Source organism: Rissa tridactyla, unplaced genomic scaffold (genome assembly GCF_028500815.1).
Source record: "Rissa tridactyla isolate bRisTri1 unplaced genomic scaffold, bRisTri1.patW.cur.20221130 scaffold_47, whole genome shotgun sequence".
Lineage (NCBI taxonomy): Eukaryota > Metazoa > Chordata > Aves > Charadriiformes > Laridae > Rissa > Rissa tridactyla.
This window is the reverse complement of record NW_026529679.1, coordinates 217,849-232,436: the sequence shown is the minus strand read 5'-3', so window position 1 is coordinate 232,436 and position 14,588 is coordinate 217,849. Positions and strand designations below refer to the sequence as shown.

Sequence of the window (14,588 nt, the reverse complement as noted above, 5' to 3'; positions counted from 1 at the left end):
TGCCCATTACCTCTTGTCCTGTCCCCGGGCACCACTGAAAAGAGCCTGGCCCCATCCTCCTTACGCACACCCTTTAATTATTTATAAGTGTTGATAAGGTCCCCCCTCAGCCGTCTTTTTTGCAGACTGAAGAGACCCAAATCCCTCAGCCTTTCTTCATAAGAGAGGTGTTCGAGTCCCCTCAGCATCTTGGTAGCCCTTTGCTGTCCCCTCTCCAGCAGTTCCCTGTCCCTCTTGAACCGGGGAGCCCAGAACTGGACACAGTACTCCAGGTGTGGCCTCACCAAGGCAGAGTAGAGGGGGAGGATGACCTCCCACCACCTGCTGGCCACACTCTTCTTGATGCAGCCCAGGATGCCATTGGCCTTCTTGGGCACCAGGGCGCATTGCTGGCTCATGGTCATCCTGTTGTCCACCAGGACTCCCAGGTCTCTTTCCACAGAGCTGCTCTCCAGCAGGTCAGCCCCTAACCTGTCCTGGTGCATGGGGTTATTCCTCCCCAGGTGCAGCACCCTACACTTGCCCTCATTGAATCTCATAAGGTTCCTCTCTGCCCAACTCTCCAGCCTGTCCAGGTCTCTCTGGATGGTGGCACAGCCTTCCGGTGTGTCAGCCACCCCCCCCAGCTTTGTGTCATCGGCAAACTTGCTGAGGGTGCACGCTATCCCCTCATCCAGGTCATTGATGAATATATTGAAGAGGACTGGAGCCAGTACTGACCCCTGGGGAACACCACTCATCACTGACCTCCAACTAGACCCTGTGCCCCTAATCATGACCCTCTGAGCTCTGTCTTTCAACCAGTTATCTGTCCACCTTACTGTCCATTCATCAAGCTCACTCTTCCTAAGCTTCCCTATGAGGATGCAGTGGGAGACCGTGTTGAACGCCTTACTCAAGTCAAGGTAGACCACATCTACCTCCCTCCCCTCATCTATCCATCCAGTCATGCCATCATAGAAGGCTTTCAGATTAGTCACACATGATTTCCCCTTGGTCAACCCATGTTGAGTACTTCTGATAGCTTTCTTTTCCTCCACATGCCTTGAGATGACGCCCAGAACGAGCTGTTCCATCATCTTTCCAGGGATGGAGGTGACGCTGACTGGCTTGTAGTTCCCCGGCTCCTCCTTCTTGCCTTTTGTTAAAACTGGAGGGACATTGGCTTTCCTCCAGTTCTCAGGCACCTCGCCTGTTCTCCAGGACCTTTCAAAGATGATGGAGAGCGGCCCAGCAATGCCTTCCCCCAGCTCCTTCAGCACTCTCGGGTGCATCCCATCGGGGCCCATGGACTTGTGAATATCTAATTGATCTAATTAGATTAGATTGATCAAAGACTACAGCTATTTCTCTCTCTGGTCCTTCTGCTCATATACCTGACGACAGTGATGGGGAACGCAACCATCATTTTCCTTCTATGCGTGGGTCACCACCTGCAAACCCCCCTGTACTTTCTCATCAGCAATCTGTCCTTCCTGGAAATCTGGTTTACATCCTCCACAAGCACTAAATTGCTTGTGATCCTGGGTTCTGGTAGGAGAACAATCTCACTAAGCAGCTGCTTTGCCCAATCCTATTTCTGTTTTGCCCCGGGCACTACAGAGTTTGTTCTACTTGTTGTCCTGTCCTTTGACCGCTACGTTGCCATCTGCCAGCGTTTGCGTTATGCTGCCATCATGAAGCCTCAGCTCTGCATCCACCTGGTTGTTGCTGCTTGGGTCATGGGCACCACACTCTTGAGTTACTGCCTGGTCCTCCTCTACAAGCTGACTTTCTGGGGCTCAAACAAGATCCACCATTTGTTTTGCGACAGCTCCCCCTTGTTCAAATTGTCCTGCTCTGACACCAGCCTGCTTGGGAAAATGGACTCTATTTTATTATCATTTGTCATGCTGGGTTCCTTATGTTTAACTCCGGCATTTTACACAGGCATCCTTTTCTGTATTCTACACCTTCCAGGAGCCTCTGGGAGGAAAAAAGCTTTCACTACATGTTCTTCCCATCTCACCACCTTGGCCATTGCCTATGCGCGCTGCATTGCTCTCTATGTGCATCCTTCAGAACACGTTTCCTCGCAGGCAAACGGAATGGTAGCTTTGCTAAACACTGTCCTGTACCCATTCTTAAATCCATTCATCTACAGTCTTAGAAACAAGACCGTGATACTGGCCCGGAATGAAGCCATTGCCCGTGCAACAATAAAGCTTTTCGCCTTATCACGATGCATTTCTGGACAGCAATTCCCATGATCTGCTATCAAATGTTAATGCCCTGCCCATCTGCTCCCAGACCCATCACAGGAGAACTGCCTGGAACCCATCTCCAGAAACCAAGAAGAGCACAAAGGCACAGTGGCAGATGGGAACCCAAATTACAGGCTCCTGAGGAATGAACACCTTGTCCCACTTATTATGGGAAGTTTAGGGGAGGACATGACCAGTGCAGTCTGTCCTGTCTCCTCATTAAACTTCTAACTCTTTTCCGTGTCAGTGAATCTTCTGTGTGAACGCGTGAGCACGGTGGTGTGAGTGCAGCAGCCGGAGCAGGACCAGGAGGTCAGACAGCCCGTATGCCAATAGTGCCAGAACCAGAGAGACTGGAGTGACTGGACTTAAGAGTTCATGTGCGTGTGTGTGCGTGTGACTGGGGTGGTCTGTACCAGCATCTGGAATGGAGCTGTGGCTGCAACTGGGTAGGCTGGTATCCAGGGGCTGAGTTTCCAAGCAGAGCTTCTGGAGGGATCCACCCTCTACAGGTGTATATATAGAATAGAATAGAATAGAATAGAATAGAATAGAATAGAATAGAATAGAATAGAATAGAATCGTTCAGTTGGAAGGGACCTACAATGATCATTTAGTCCAAATACCTGAGCACTTCAGGGCTGACCAAAAGAAAAATCATGTTATTTAGGGCATTGTCCAAACACGTTTTAAACACCGATGGGCCTCTTAAACACTTAAACACAAGGCGTCGACCGCCTCTCGTAGGAAGCCTGTTCCAGTGTTTGACCACCCTTTTGGGAAAGAATTGCTGCCTTCTGTCCAGTCTAAACCTCTCCTGACAAAGCGTCCCGTGCGTCCTATCACTGGGTATGAGGAAGAAGAGCTCAGCACCTCCCTCTCTACTTCCCCTCCTCAGGACCCTGTAGAGAGCAATGAGGTCGCCCCTCAGCCTTCTTTTCTCTAAACTGAACAAACCCAGAGTCCTCAGCCGCTCCTCACAGGACATGCCTTCCAGCCCTTTCCCCAGCTTTGTTGCCCTCCTCTGGACACATTTGGGTACCTTCACAGCCTTCTTACATTGTGGGGCCCAGAACTGCACACAGTGCTCAAGGTTGAGGTCGCATCAGCGCTGAATACAGTGGGATAACCACCAGCTGCTTATGCTGTGTGTGACGCACCCCAGGATGCAGTTTGCCCCCGTGGCTGCCAGGGCACACTGCTGACTCCCATCGAGCCTGCTGTCGACCAGCGCCCCCAGATCCCTCTCTGCAGGGCTGCTTTCTAGCCACTCCTCTGCCAGTCTGTATTGTGTCCAGCATTATTTCATCCCAGGTGCAGAATGCAGCCTTTGTTCTTGTTTAACATGGTGGGAGTTACCTCCTTTGGGTCATGGATACAGGTGCTAAAATGAACAGGGCCCAGGAGAGCTTCCTGTGCTGCGCCATAGTCCCCCAGTATGTCCCAGTGGCCTCCAGGTAGGGTATGAGCCCTTCACCATTGCTCTCCCAGCCTCATCATCCAACTGGTGTTTTACCATCCGTTTGTCTGCCCTTCCAGACTGTACTGTCCTCACTTGAGTACAAGAGAGATCATGTCAAAAATCTTGCTGAAGTTGAAGTGAACGACATCCACTCTTCTCCCCTCCTGCATAAAGGATGTTACTCGCTCCTTGAAAGTCCAGGCTTGCTGCTTTTGGACATGGTCTTTTCTTTTAGGTGCCCAGAAATATCACCCAAGAGATATCGATGGTTTGCTCCTCACCAAACTGAGCTGGTACAGCCTGTAGTTCCCGGGGTTGCCCTTTTGGTTTCTTTCAGAGTTGGGTGCAACATTGGCTTGTCGTCTCTCACGAGAGACCTCTACCAAGCCCATGACATGTCAAAAAGGATATTCCACAGAAATCTCAATCTTCCCCTGTAACTTCATTACCACTATTCTGCCTGTTATACGATGTACTTAATTTCTCTATTCTTTCATATGTTTTCACCTGTCCTGATACAATGACCACTTCTAAAGTCATCTTTTCTGGTGCAGACTCTCTAGACAAAGGCCTTTTCAGTTATACTCCCGTTTTCTCCTTCTCTTACTCTTTGTTCATTCAGGTCCCTGTCAGTCATCCAGCTGCTGCTTCGAGCTTCATGTAGTTAAAAGTTTCCCTGTCGTTCAGTCTAATTAGCTCCTGTGGCCAACTCTTTATACCTATCTGTTTGTACCTGTTTCTCATAAGATTATCCCTCGTAGAAAAGCAACCTCATTAGAGGCAGCTTGTACTTGGCATATGGCTGCAGAGGGTGTTTTGGTGTTTATCAAACATGATTATTCTTTATTTTTCTTTGCTTGCAAAGAGGAAAAATCCTTCTGTGCCTGGGTGCAGCCGGGTCTCTAGGGAGATCGGGTGGGAGCTGGTGCAATGGAGCTGTAACACCCAGCTGCAGAGATCAGTGGAGAAGTCTGATGGAAGGAAAAGTGATGTAAATCCCAGCTGGCCAATGAGAGAGATGGTGGGGTTGTGGGGGTGAGGAGCAAGGATGTCCATACAGTGTCACCTCAAGGGACTGCTTTTCCTAGCCATCCAGACCTCCTGAGGAGACCCTCTGGATCAATATCAATTGCAGAAGACTTCCATCATCCCTTCTCTAAACTGAAAAATAAATTTAAAATAGTAATAGTAATCAAAAAATTATTAGGTTCTCTTTGAAATCTTCCTTCTTAACTACACTATGAAAAAAACCCCAATTAGCTGTAGAAGTATTGAAGACTTGAAGGAAATTGAAGGAAGAGAGATAGCTCGTTAGGGCTTTCTGTACTTTAATGAGCCCCGTGGTGGATTTAGCTCTGAGGCCATGAACCTCAGATACTGAGAGAAGATTGAAAAAACTGCTCAAGATTCAGAAGCAAAACTCAAAGTACCTGGAAGCATTAATGGGCCCCACTGAGGGCCACTACTGACAAAGTCTCCCCAGGGACTCCTTAGAGGAGATAGCTGGAGGCTGTGATTGCAGGAAGGCAAAGGCACAGCGCAGGTGGCTGCAATGAAGAGAAAACTGTTCCTTTGTTTGATGAAGCAGCAAGGCCAAACCTGACCCTCAGGCCCTGGGAAGGCAGATCCTGCCCCTCAGGTGTGGCTCAGGGCTCTTCCTGGGGGCAGTGGGGTGTGAGGGTGAGCAAGACCAAGTGTAGGGAAACTGTGCAACACCTAAAGGCTCCCATCGAGCCTGCTGTCGACCAGCGCCCCCAGATCCCTCTCTGCAGGGCTGCTTTTCTAGGAAAAGATCAGGGCTGTTTGCAGCCCCGCACCTGAGTAACTATGCCTGGAGTGGGACAAGAAAGTCCCAGATCATCTGACGGGATTTTCTGGTTGACTTCTGAGGTCACCAGGAACCTGACTGATTTCCCTCCCCTCATGTAGGAAAGATGGTGGACTGAAACACAGAATCGTTCATGCCGGAAGGAAGGTGAGGAGATCTCTAGACCACCCTCCTGCTCACAGCAGGGCCAGCTGTCGGGTCAGACCAGGTTGCTCAGGGCTTCCTTCATTTTGGGCTTGAAAAGCTCCAAAGGCGGAGATGACACAAGCTCTCTGGGAAATCTTCTCCAGTGATTGCCTGTCTTGACAGAGAGAAAGGTTTGCCCATTTGTTTCAGCTGATGCCATTGGCCTTCATCCTCCCATCACCCACAATAGTGAAGAGCCTGCATGCTTTTTCATGGTGACAGCCAAGAAGATGTGGGAAGGCTGATATTAAGTCTCCCCAAAGCCTTCTCTTCTCCAGGCTTTGTATCTTTGCAGCAAAGGTGGCCAAAGGCTTTCTGGGCTGCGCTAGGAAGAGCACTGCCAGCAGGTCGGTGGAGGTGATCCTTCCTCTCTGCTCAGCCCTGCTACAATTTGTCTTGCTCATTTCCCTCGGTGTTTTCTACCTGACTACCTTCACTTAGAGGTAGCCGTAGGGCTTCAGGTTACTGGTTGTAAATAGGGTAAAGGCCTCTCATGAATGTTTTCACAGTCAGTGTCACAGAAGTCTAAACATCATCTGAACAGGTCTTACCTCTTCAAACCTTCCATCCCCTACTGTTCTGTGATGCTGTGATTCTTTGATTCCACTGTCATTGCCCAGAGGGGCTACCACAGATGTAGACTGCTCCAGTGCAGGTATTTATATTTAGGCAGATCAATGATGTTGTTGCATTCATGTTTTTTTGTTGTTGTATATGCTGCTGCTGTTAGTGAAATCACACAAACACTTGAAGGACAATGGCAGGGTTACCACCTTGGTGGCCCTCCAGTGAGATGGTTCCTGTTTGCCCTTGTCTCACTGTCACTGGGCAGGGTGTGGTGTAAAAGGTGCTGAGCAGAGCAGGATAATCACTTCTCCTGGCTGTGCTCCTGCTCATACGGCCTCAGATGCTGTTGGCCGCCTTTGCTGCTGGCTCTTGTTTAGCCTGATAAAACTCAAGGAGCCCCAGAGCCATTTCCACAGAGCTGCTGCCCAGCCACACAAAATGATCCAAAGTGGATCAGAGCAGCCCTGCTCTGACATCAGCCTGGTCTCTCAACATCCTTGGATTCATCCCATCTGGTCCAATGGACGACCAAAGGTTGACCTTACCTATGTAGCCCCTGACTTGATCTGCAGCCACTGCTGGATTTTGCGTGTGGGGTTCTGCCTCTTAGGCACATGGAACTGGGAGACCTTGCTGGTGAAGATGCAGGGCAAGAGTACCTCGTACCCATCTACACCTACTCTTTGCAAATTCAGCCATGACCACACATTATCTTTCTTTATTGTTTCACTGTTCCTGAAGGAATAGGAACTTGAGGCCCTTCAAGTCCCTCGCAAGTGTCAACTCTACGGGAGTTCTGGCTTTTCTAAAACCAACCATATTCCTCAATTCCTCCTTTGCTTTCATCCTTGCAGCCACCTTTTGAATGCTTCCTATTTTCTATGGAGCTTCTCCATGAGTGTCTTGTTTCCCCCAGCTCTTCTTCTGATAGCTCTGCTTGTTGTCCTGACGATGGTATGACCACACTCTGGTACGTGAAAGACACTGTCCTTGCAGACCACTGTACTGCAGACCCTCTGCTGCCCTTCTGTGCTGCTCACACAGGCTCCCCACAAAAAAGTCACAAGACCAGGCCAAAGTCTGCTCCTCTGAGCTCTGTCATCTGCATTCTTCTATTATGCTTCTCCTTGGGAGGTGAGACCCCACTATTTCACAGTCGCGACACCCAAGGCTAGCACTGGTTTTCACATGAAATAACAACTTTCCAGTAGTTGAAAATGTCCATGGTATCGACATCCTTTGATTCAGGCACACTGTGATAATCATTGGCATGCCCAAAACTGGACAGAAAAGAAGCCTCACGAAGTTCAGCAAAGGTAAAAGCAAGCCCTGGACACAGGGAGAAATAGTCCCCTGCACCAGTACAGGCTGGGGGCTGAGTGACTGAGAGCTTCTCAACACTTTGGCAGAGCAGTACCTTTGGTGTTCTGGTAGAGCAGCAGCTGACCGAGAGCCAGCAGTGTGCCCTTGCAGCGAAGCAGGCCCACAGCCTCCTGGGCTGCGTTAGGAAGAGCGGTGCCAGCAGGTCGTGGGAAGTGATCCTTCCTCTCTACTCAACACTGGTGACACACTTCTGTGGTGGTCAATAATTTACATTTACTTCCTTAACTGTTCCTCAAGAAGTAACTCCCCGTCCTTGTGCCCTTGAAGTCCAGGGGAGCTCTGGCTTTTCTAAAACCTCCCTTATTTCTAAATTCCTCCTTTGTTTTAATCCTTCCTCAGCCTCTCATATGCTTCCTTTTCCTATGGAGCTTTCCCAAGGTGAGACCCCACTATTTCCCAGGTGAGACCCCACAAGTTCATGGTCACGACAGCCAAGGTTGACACTGGTTTTGACATCCATGTCCAGCTCTTCCTTCTTTGAGAGTACAAGATGCAGATGGGTATCACCATTGTAGACCAACCTGGCAGCTGTGCCTTGACCAAGACCTTCCAGGACCCTCCAGGACTCTTTGCATGCTGCTGTGGTCCCTTTCCACTGAATGCCAGGACAATTACAGTCTACAAGGGGACTTTAATAGGTTCTTTGTCTCCCACCACAATGTCACCCTTATTAGTCTCTCCGCTGACACTCACCCACCAGGGCTCACCCAACTTCTTCATCCCAGAGAGGAGCTCCACACATCTCAGTAGCTCCTTCACACAGAGGACACATCCCTCATGACCTTCCTGGACTCCTGATCATCCTGACCCCACCCATGACAGCAGCCCAGGCATGTGAGCTGTCCCAACACCCCTCAGCTGTTTTTCCCTCCAAGTGGAAGGAAGAGGTTGCCCACACAGCTCCAGCTCCTCCTCTCTGGGCCCCAGGCTGAAGGCATCAGGGGCATGGCTGGGCTGCAGCACCTCAGCTGTGGCACATTTGGGTTGAGAGTAGAACCCTGCTTCCAAGGCCCCCTCAACTGTGCAAAGGCTTTGCTTCAGAGCAGAGACATGCTGGAGTCTAAGGCAGATGGCTGTGTGAAGAAGAAATGAAGTGCCCACCAAGAGAGCAAATGATGCTCACCCCAATGTCAAAGAGAAACAGAGCTGGGCTGTGTAGTGTGAGCAGGAGAGGGCTTTGCTGTCTGTTGTGTCTCTGCAGCCCTGAGGGCCTGTGCTGGAGGTGAAGCTGATCTCAGGAAGGAAGAGATGATGTTGACAATGTCCGTGGTGTGGACATCCTGTGATTCAGGCCCACTGTGAAATTCATTGGCCTGATCCATGGCTGTATCATCAAGGGGATGGTTAAACCCACAGGGGAGAGAAGAACCAGCAGAGTCTGAGAGTGAAGGAACACGTGTGGAGACCCTGGTGTGATGTGCTGGGTTTTCATGCCCTGCCCGGCATCTACCGTAAAGAGAAGGGACAGCCCTTGCGTCACTGCAGTGGTGGGATTCAGTCAGTGGCCCAAAGGCAGTGCCCCTGTCTGAGATGCCCTGGGGGATGCCTGTCCCACAGCTAGTCAATTAAAGTCAATTAAAGTCCCACAGCTAGTCAATTAATTAGTCAATGTGTCAATTAAAGTAAGATTCAGCTGCCCTGAGTTAGGTTAGGCAATGAAGGGTATGGGAGACATGTGGAAAATACAGCTGATGGAGATCAGAAAGACTCAGCTGTCCCTGTGCCACATGACTCCATTTGGTGAGCTGAATCCCTCTATGGGCTGCCCTGGACATAAGGAAGGGTTACAAGTTCCCTTGTCCTACATGTGGGCACCTTCTGTCATGAGGTTGGCCACAGGAATTTCCCACTAGTCTCCAAGACGTCCCCAGATGCTGCTCTGTGTCTATGAACATTAGAGCTTGCAGTGACCAGCATGCATCTTGGTCACCTCATATGTCCGCAGAAGTCTGTGTCTGAACATCTGACTCCTGTCATCCATCTGCATTCCTTAGCAAGGGAGCTGAGACAAGGAGCTCACATGCAGGATCCTATTTTGGGCACATGTGAACTGATGCAAAAGGAATCCCACCTCCTGGGGGTTTGTGGTGTGCCTGGGATGGAGCTAAATCCTTTTTTAGCCCAAGGGCTACAAGCCCAGGATGAGGGGCCTCCATTGACTCAGCTGAATCCCTTTTCTTCAGAACAGGTGAAGAAAATTCTTCCCTGGCATTGTCTGGGCGTCCTGTCTAATTAAAAACAAAAAAAAAGGAAGAAAAGAAAAAGAGAAAAAAGTTGTTCTTGGACCTCAATCTGTCTCTGATTGAGAAATGCAGCTGCTGGAAAGAAGTGTCTGTCCCCAGCTGAGGGAGGGAACATCAGTGCTGACTTCATCCTGTTTCCCAGCAGGTTCCCCTGGAGCCCCAGGGACACCTGGAGGGAGCCCCGAGGGGGCAGAGAAAGGGCTGCCTTGGGCTGGTCCTCTGCTGCTGAGCTGGGCTGGGCTCCTGGCATGGAGGGAGCTCATGGCAAGCGGGCAGCGCTGCAGAGACACAGCTCTGCCCAGGAGCAGCTCCTCTGCCAAGCGCAGCAGGGCTGAGGGCACTGCCTGCAGGCACCCGAGAGGAGAGGAGAGGAGAGGAGGGAGGCAGAGAGAGATTAAAGGTAGACTGGAGGGGGAGGATGCTGAGAGTTAATGGGGGGAGAAATCTTCACAAAGGAAAGCAGCTGCGGTTCCTGGAATGATCTCCAAAAGCTGGCACATCCCACAGCCTCTGGGATCTCTCAGGAGGACTCTCCCAACTTCTCTACTGTGGAGGAGGAGGACATTCTCCAGATCAGGGCTTCCTTGCTGCACCATCAGAGGCACTGGGCATGACAGCTGCCTTCTCCCTGGAAAAGGTAAAGAGTCGTGAAAGTGGGTGTGCAGCCAGGGGTGCCCAGGGCTGTCCTTCAGAGCCGGGTCCCTGCACCCCAGGGGGCTTTGTGCCGGGGCAGGGACTCTGCCACCTGCCAGGGTCAGCTCTCAGCCTGCCCAGGAAGCTCTATATGGAGCTTCTGTGTGGAGAGGCTGTAGTTGGAAGGAACGATCACTGTCAGACAAGGGTCCTATTGCATTCAAGAGAGTGCCATATGGATCAGGGCGGCTGACAGCTCCAGATCACTCCCAGGACATCAGCAGAGGCAGCATTTCAACAGAAAGGTCAAAGCAAGGGCTACCTGAAAGATGAAGACCTTTCCAGGGTCTGTGCTCTCAGGTTGCTCTAGAGGAGAAAGGGAAAGCAGCTGTCAAGTTTCAGTAAGTCACTGAGACTGCAGAACCATTACACTGAGGGATCAGCAGATCTGCCAGAGAAAAGGTAAGCAGAGGATGCCTGTGTGGTGACCAGCAGGTCACAAAGGGCAGAGAGCCCTTCTTTCCTTTTTTTTTTTTTCTTAGTGTTCAGGCTAAAGGCAATGAAAAGAGAAGGATGTCTGCCTCTCCAAAGGCAGTTTCTTCAGCAGCACAAACTTGATCTCACAAAAGGAGCTGAATTACAAAGGAAGAGAAGTCATTATGGGGGGATTTTTTGGGAAACAGCACAGGATAGGCTCAAAGAAGTCTGTCATGACTTCTCAATATCTTCTCTTTCAGCAGTTTGTCATGCCCAGAGTGAACAAATGTCCAACAGCAGCTCCGTCACCAAGTTCCTCCTCCTGGTATTCGCAGACACACGGGAGCTGCAGCTCTTGCACTTCGGGCTCTTCCTGGGCATCTACCTGGCTGCCCTCCTGGCCAACGGCCTCATCATCACCACCATCGCCTGTGACCACCGCCTCCACACCCCCATGTACTTCTTCCTCCTCAGCCTCTCTGTTCTTGACCTGGGCTCCATCTCCACGACTCTCCCAAAATCCATGGCCAATTCCCTGTGGGACAACAGGGTCATCTCCTACTGGGGTTGTGTAGCACAGGTCTTTTTTTTATTTTTGTGTGCTACATCAGAGTTTTCTCTTCTCACTGTCATGTCCTATGACCGCTACGTTGCCATCTGCAAACCCCTGCACTACGGGACCCTGATGGGCAGCAGAGCTTGTGTCCACATGGCAGCAGCTGCCTGGGGCAGTGGGTTTCTCAATGCTCTGCTGCACACGGCCAGTACATTTTCCCTGCCCCTCTGCCAGGGCAATGCTGTGGACCAGTTCTTCTGTGAGATCCCCCAGATCCTCAAGCTCTCCTGCTCAGACTCAGACTACCTCAGAGAAGGTGGGCTTCTTGTGGTTAGTGCCTGTTTAGGCTTTGGTTGTTTCGTTTTCATCGTGCTGTCCTATGTGCAGATCTTCAGGGCCGTGCTGAGGATCCCCTCTCAGCAGGGACGGCACAAAGCCTTTTCCACGTGCCTCCCTCACCTGGCCGTGGTCTCCCTGTTTGTCAGCACTGCAGCATTTGCCTACCTGAAACCCCGCTCCGTCTCCTCCCCAGTCCTAGATCTGGTGGTGGCTGTGCTGTACTCAGTGGTGCCTCCAGCAGTGAACCCCCTCATCTACAGCATGAGGAACCAGGAGCTCAAGGACGCCCTGTGGAAATTGATGACCAGAAGCAGTATACTGTCCTGTTTTGGAAATCACTCCTAATGTCCCTCGTTACAGGGCAACCCCATCTTCTGTAGTTTTTCTTGGGTTTTGTTTGAGTTTGTGATTGTGTCATTGTTTTTCTTTGTATAATGCTGTCCACAAAGAATTCTCATCATTTTTGCACTTGCTAATTATGCATCTGTCTTAATTTGTGAATCCCACAGACATTGTAAAAGAGGACCTGTGCTCTCTGTGTGTTTAAGCAAAATAAAGAACCTTCTAGTGACTTGTTTGCCCAAGATCTTTCCTCTGGAACTCACTCTGGAGCTGCAGGGCTATGCCTGTGAGCAGAGGTGGAGGGGAAAGTGTCTCAGCACAGCAGCACTGTCAGGGAGCACCAGCCTTCTTCTTTTCAGACTTATTCTCTGTTTCCACACTCTCCTGCTGAGCGCTGGCGCTGCTGTAAGGACCCAGTGCTCTGGCAGCTCATACTCCTGCTGTGTGCTGTCCCCTCAGGCAGGGACAGGCACCGGGTGCTTCTCTGGCAGAGCTCCATCCATCACACCATGGCATTGCCTCAGGGCAGTGCCTGAGGGCTCAGGCCTTCTTCCAAAGTTGCTGTCAAGAAAATGCCCAGGGAAGTGCCCTGCAAGGGAAAACACCCGTGTGCAGCTTAACTGTGTGAGTGTGCAGGCTGGGGACAAGCGGCAGCTTCCTCACTCAGCCAGGGCTCCTGGGAAAGACATGAAGGGCCAGCAGAGCAGGTTCTTCTCTGTCCCTGTGTGTGCTGGACAGCAGGGGTAAGATGCCCCAGGGCAATCCTCACACACCTCTCCAGTAACAACCACCATTTCTAGCACTGGCCTCTCGTCCCAGCTTGGGGAGGTTGGTTGTCCCTCCAAAGAAGTTCATGTTTGTATTGTAGGAATGAGATGTAAGCATGCACATCATGTGCGTGTGGGGAGATGAACCTGAGAGAGCACAAACACCATCAGCTATTCCTGGGGGTTCCTTGAAGGCCTGTGGGACAGACAGCATCTGGAGGTCACTTCATTTGGAGAGTAACGTCCCCAGGGAAACCCCCTGAATGCAGCACTGGGATGGGCTTCCTTGACCCCAGGTCCCTGTGTCCATTCCTCACGCCGTGGGGCATCTCAGAGAGGTGCCGAGCAGGGAGACACAGCGCAGGGCTGAGGGGCTGCCAGCCTCTGGGAGTGGCAACAGGAGGCCAGGGAGTCTGCTGCAGGGCCTCTGCCCGTGCCAGGGAAGGACTCGTGTCTCTGAACAGCCCTGCCAGAGCCCTGACAGTGCCCTGTGTGTCTCCAGGAACAGCCTGTGTGCTACCTCACCCTCCCCTCTCTTCATGGCCTGTCCCTTTGGTTACATGGTGTGACAGAAGCACCTCTGTGGAGCATCTCCCCGGTGCAGTCAGAAAGGGTTCTGCAGGCGTGAGCGGCATTGCCCTCCAGAAGATGGCATTTCTCACCTCTCACAAAGCACAGAGCACGTCTAGGCAGTAGGAATGCAGCCAGAGGCACACACCCCTCCACGTTTCACCTCTCTCAATGTCAATCACAATATTTTTTAAGCACCAAACAGAGAAACAAATGCTCTCACTCAGAGTTGTCCTCCCATCTCTTCCTCCTCTCTTCCTCACGACATGCCCCGTGACTGTGGTTGGGAACACCCTCCTCATCATGGGGATGCTCCTGGAAAACTGTGAAACCTGCTCCAGCGGCACCACCCTGACTGTCCCCTGACTGGGGACAGCACAATCTCTGCTCGCAGCAATATTTGTGCTACTTCCCGCACCTTCGGCATGTACGGAGTGTTTCCTGCTGGTGGCCACATCCTACGATGAGTACTGGGCTGTATGCCACCCCCTGTTCTCGGCAAGGCTTGGGAACTGGAAGGGCTGTCTCCAGAAGAAGGCTGCACCTTGGCTAGGGGGATTTCTGTCATCTACAGGTGTCATTTTTTTCTTTTTCCAGATACATTTTGTGTCCCTGATGTCCCGGACCACTTCTTCTGTTGTTTTGCCCCAATGCTGGAACGCCCCTGCAGTGAAAGCATGACACTCATGGCCTTTGATTTCATAACCTTCTTTTTAGACCCAGTCTTTTCCTTCCTATTAGTGCTGGTGTCCCATGTGTGCATCAGAAGTTCCACCCTGGGAAAGCTCTCCTGCCCAGGTGAAGACTTTCTCCAGCTGCTGCTCTCACCGTGCTTGGGTGGGAAGCGGTCTGAACAATAATGTTAAAATGTCATCTCTGGTACAAAGTCCTCCTGGCAGCCAATTACTAATGGCGTCCCTCATTGACTAACCCTTGACCACCACTGTGGAATGTTTGTATCATCTCTCTCTACAGTGCGAGAAAATTCACTT

General features: G+C 51.1%; 2 protein-coding genes across 2 annotated transcripts; both read left to right on the top strand.

Moving 5' to 3' along the window:
- Positions 1-1,331: 1,331 nt before the first annotated feature.
- LOC128903550 (olfactory receptor 49-like) lies at positions 1,332-2,249 on the top strand. Its single transcript, XM_054187566.1, has one exon. It carries the CDS (start codon positions 1,389-1,391, stop codon positions 2,247-2,249), a length of 861 nt encoding a protein of 286 aa, XP_054043541.1. The 5' UTR covers positions 1,332-1,388.
- A 9,041-nt stretch (positions 2,250-11,290) lies between these two features.
- On the top strand, positions 11,291-12,262 carry LOC128903549 (olfactory receptor 14A16-like). The gene has a single exon (XM_054187565.1). The coding sequence runs from the start codon at positions 11,309-11,311 to the stop codon at positions 12,260-12,262; it is 954 nt and encodes a 317-aa protein (XP_054043540.1). The 5' UTR covers positions 11,291-11,308.
- The last annotated feature ends 2,326 nt before the right edge of the window (positions 12,263-14,588 follow it).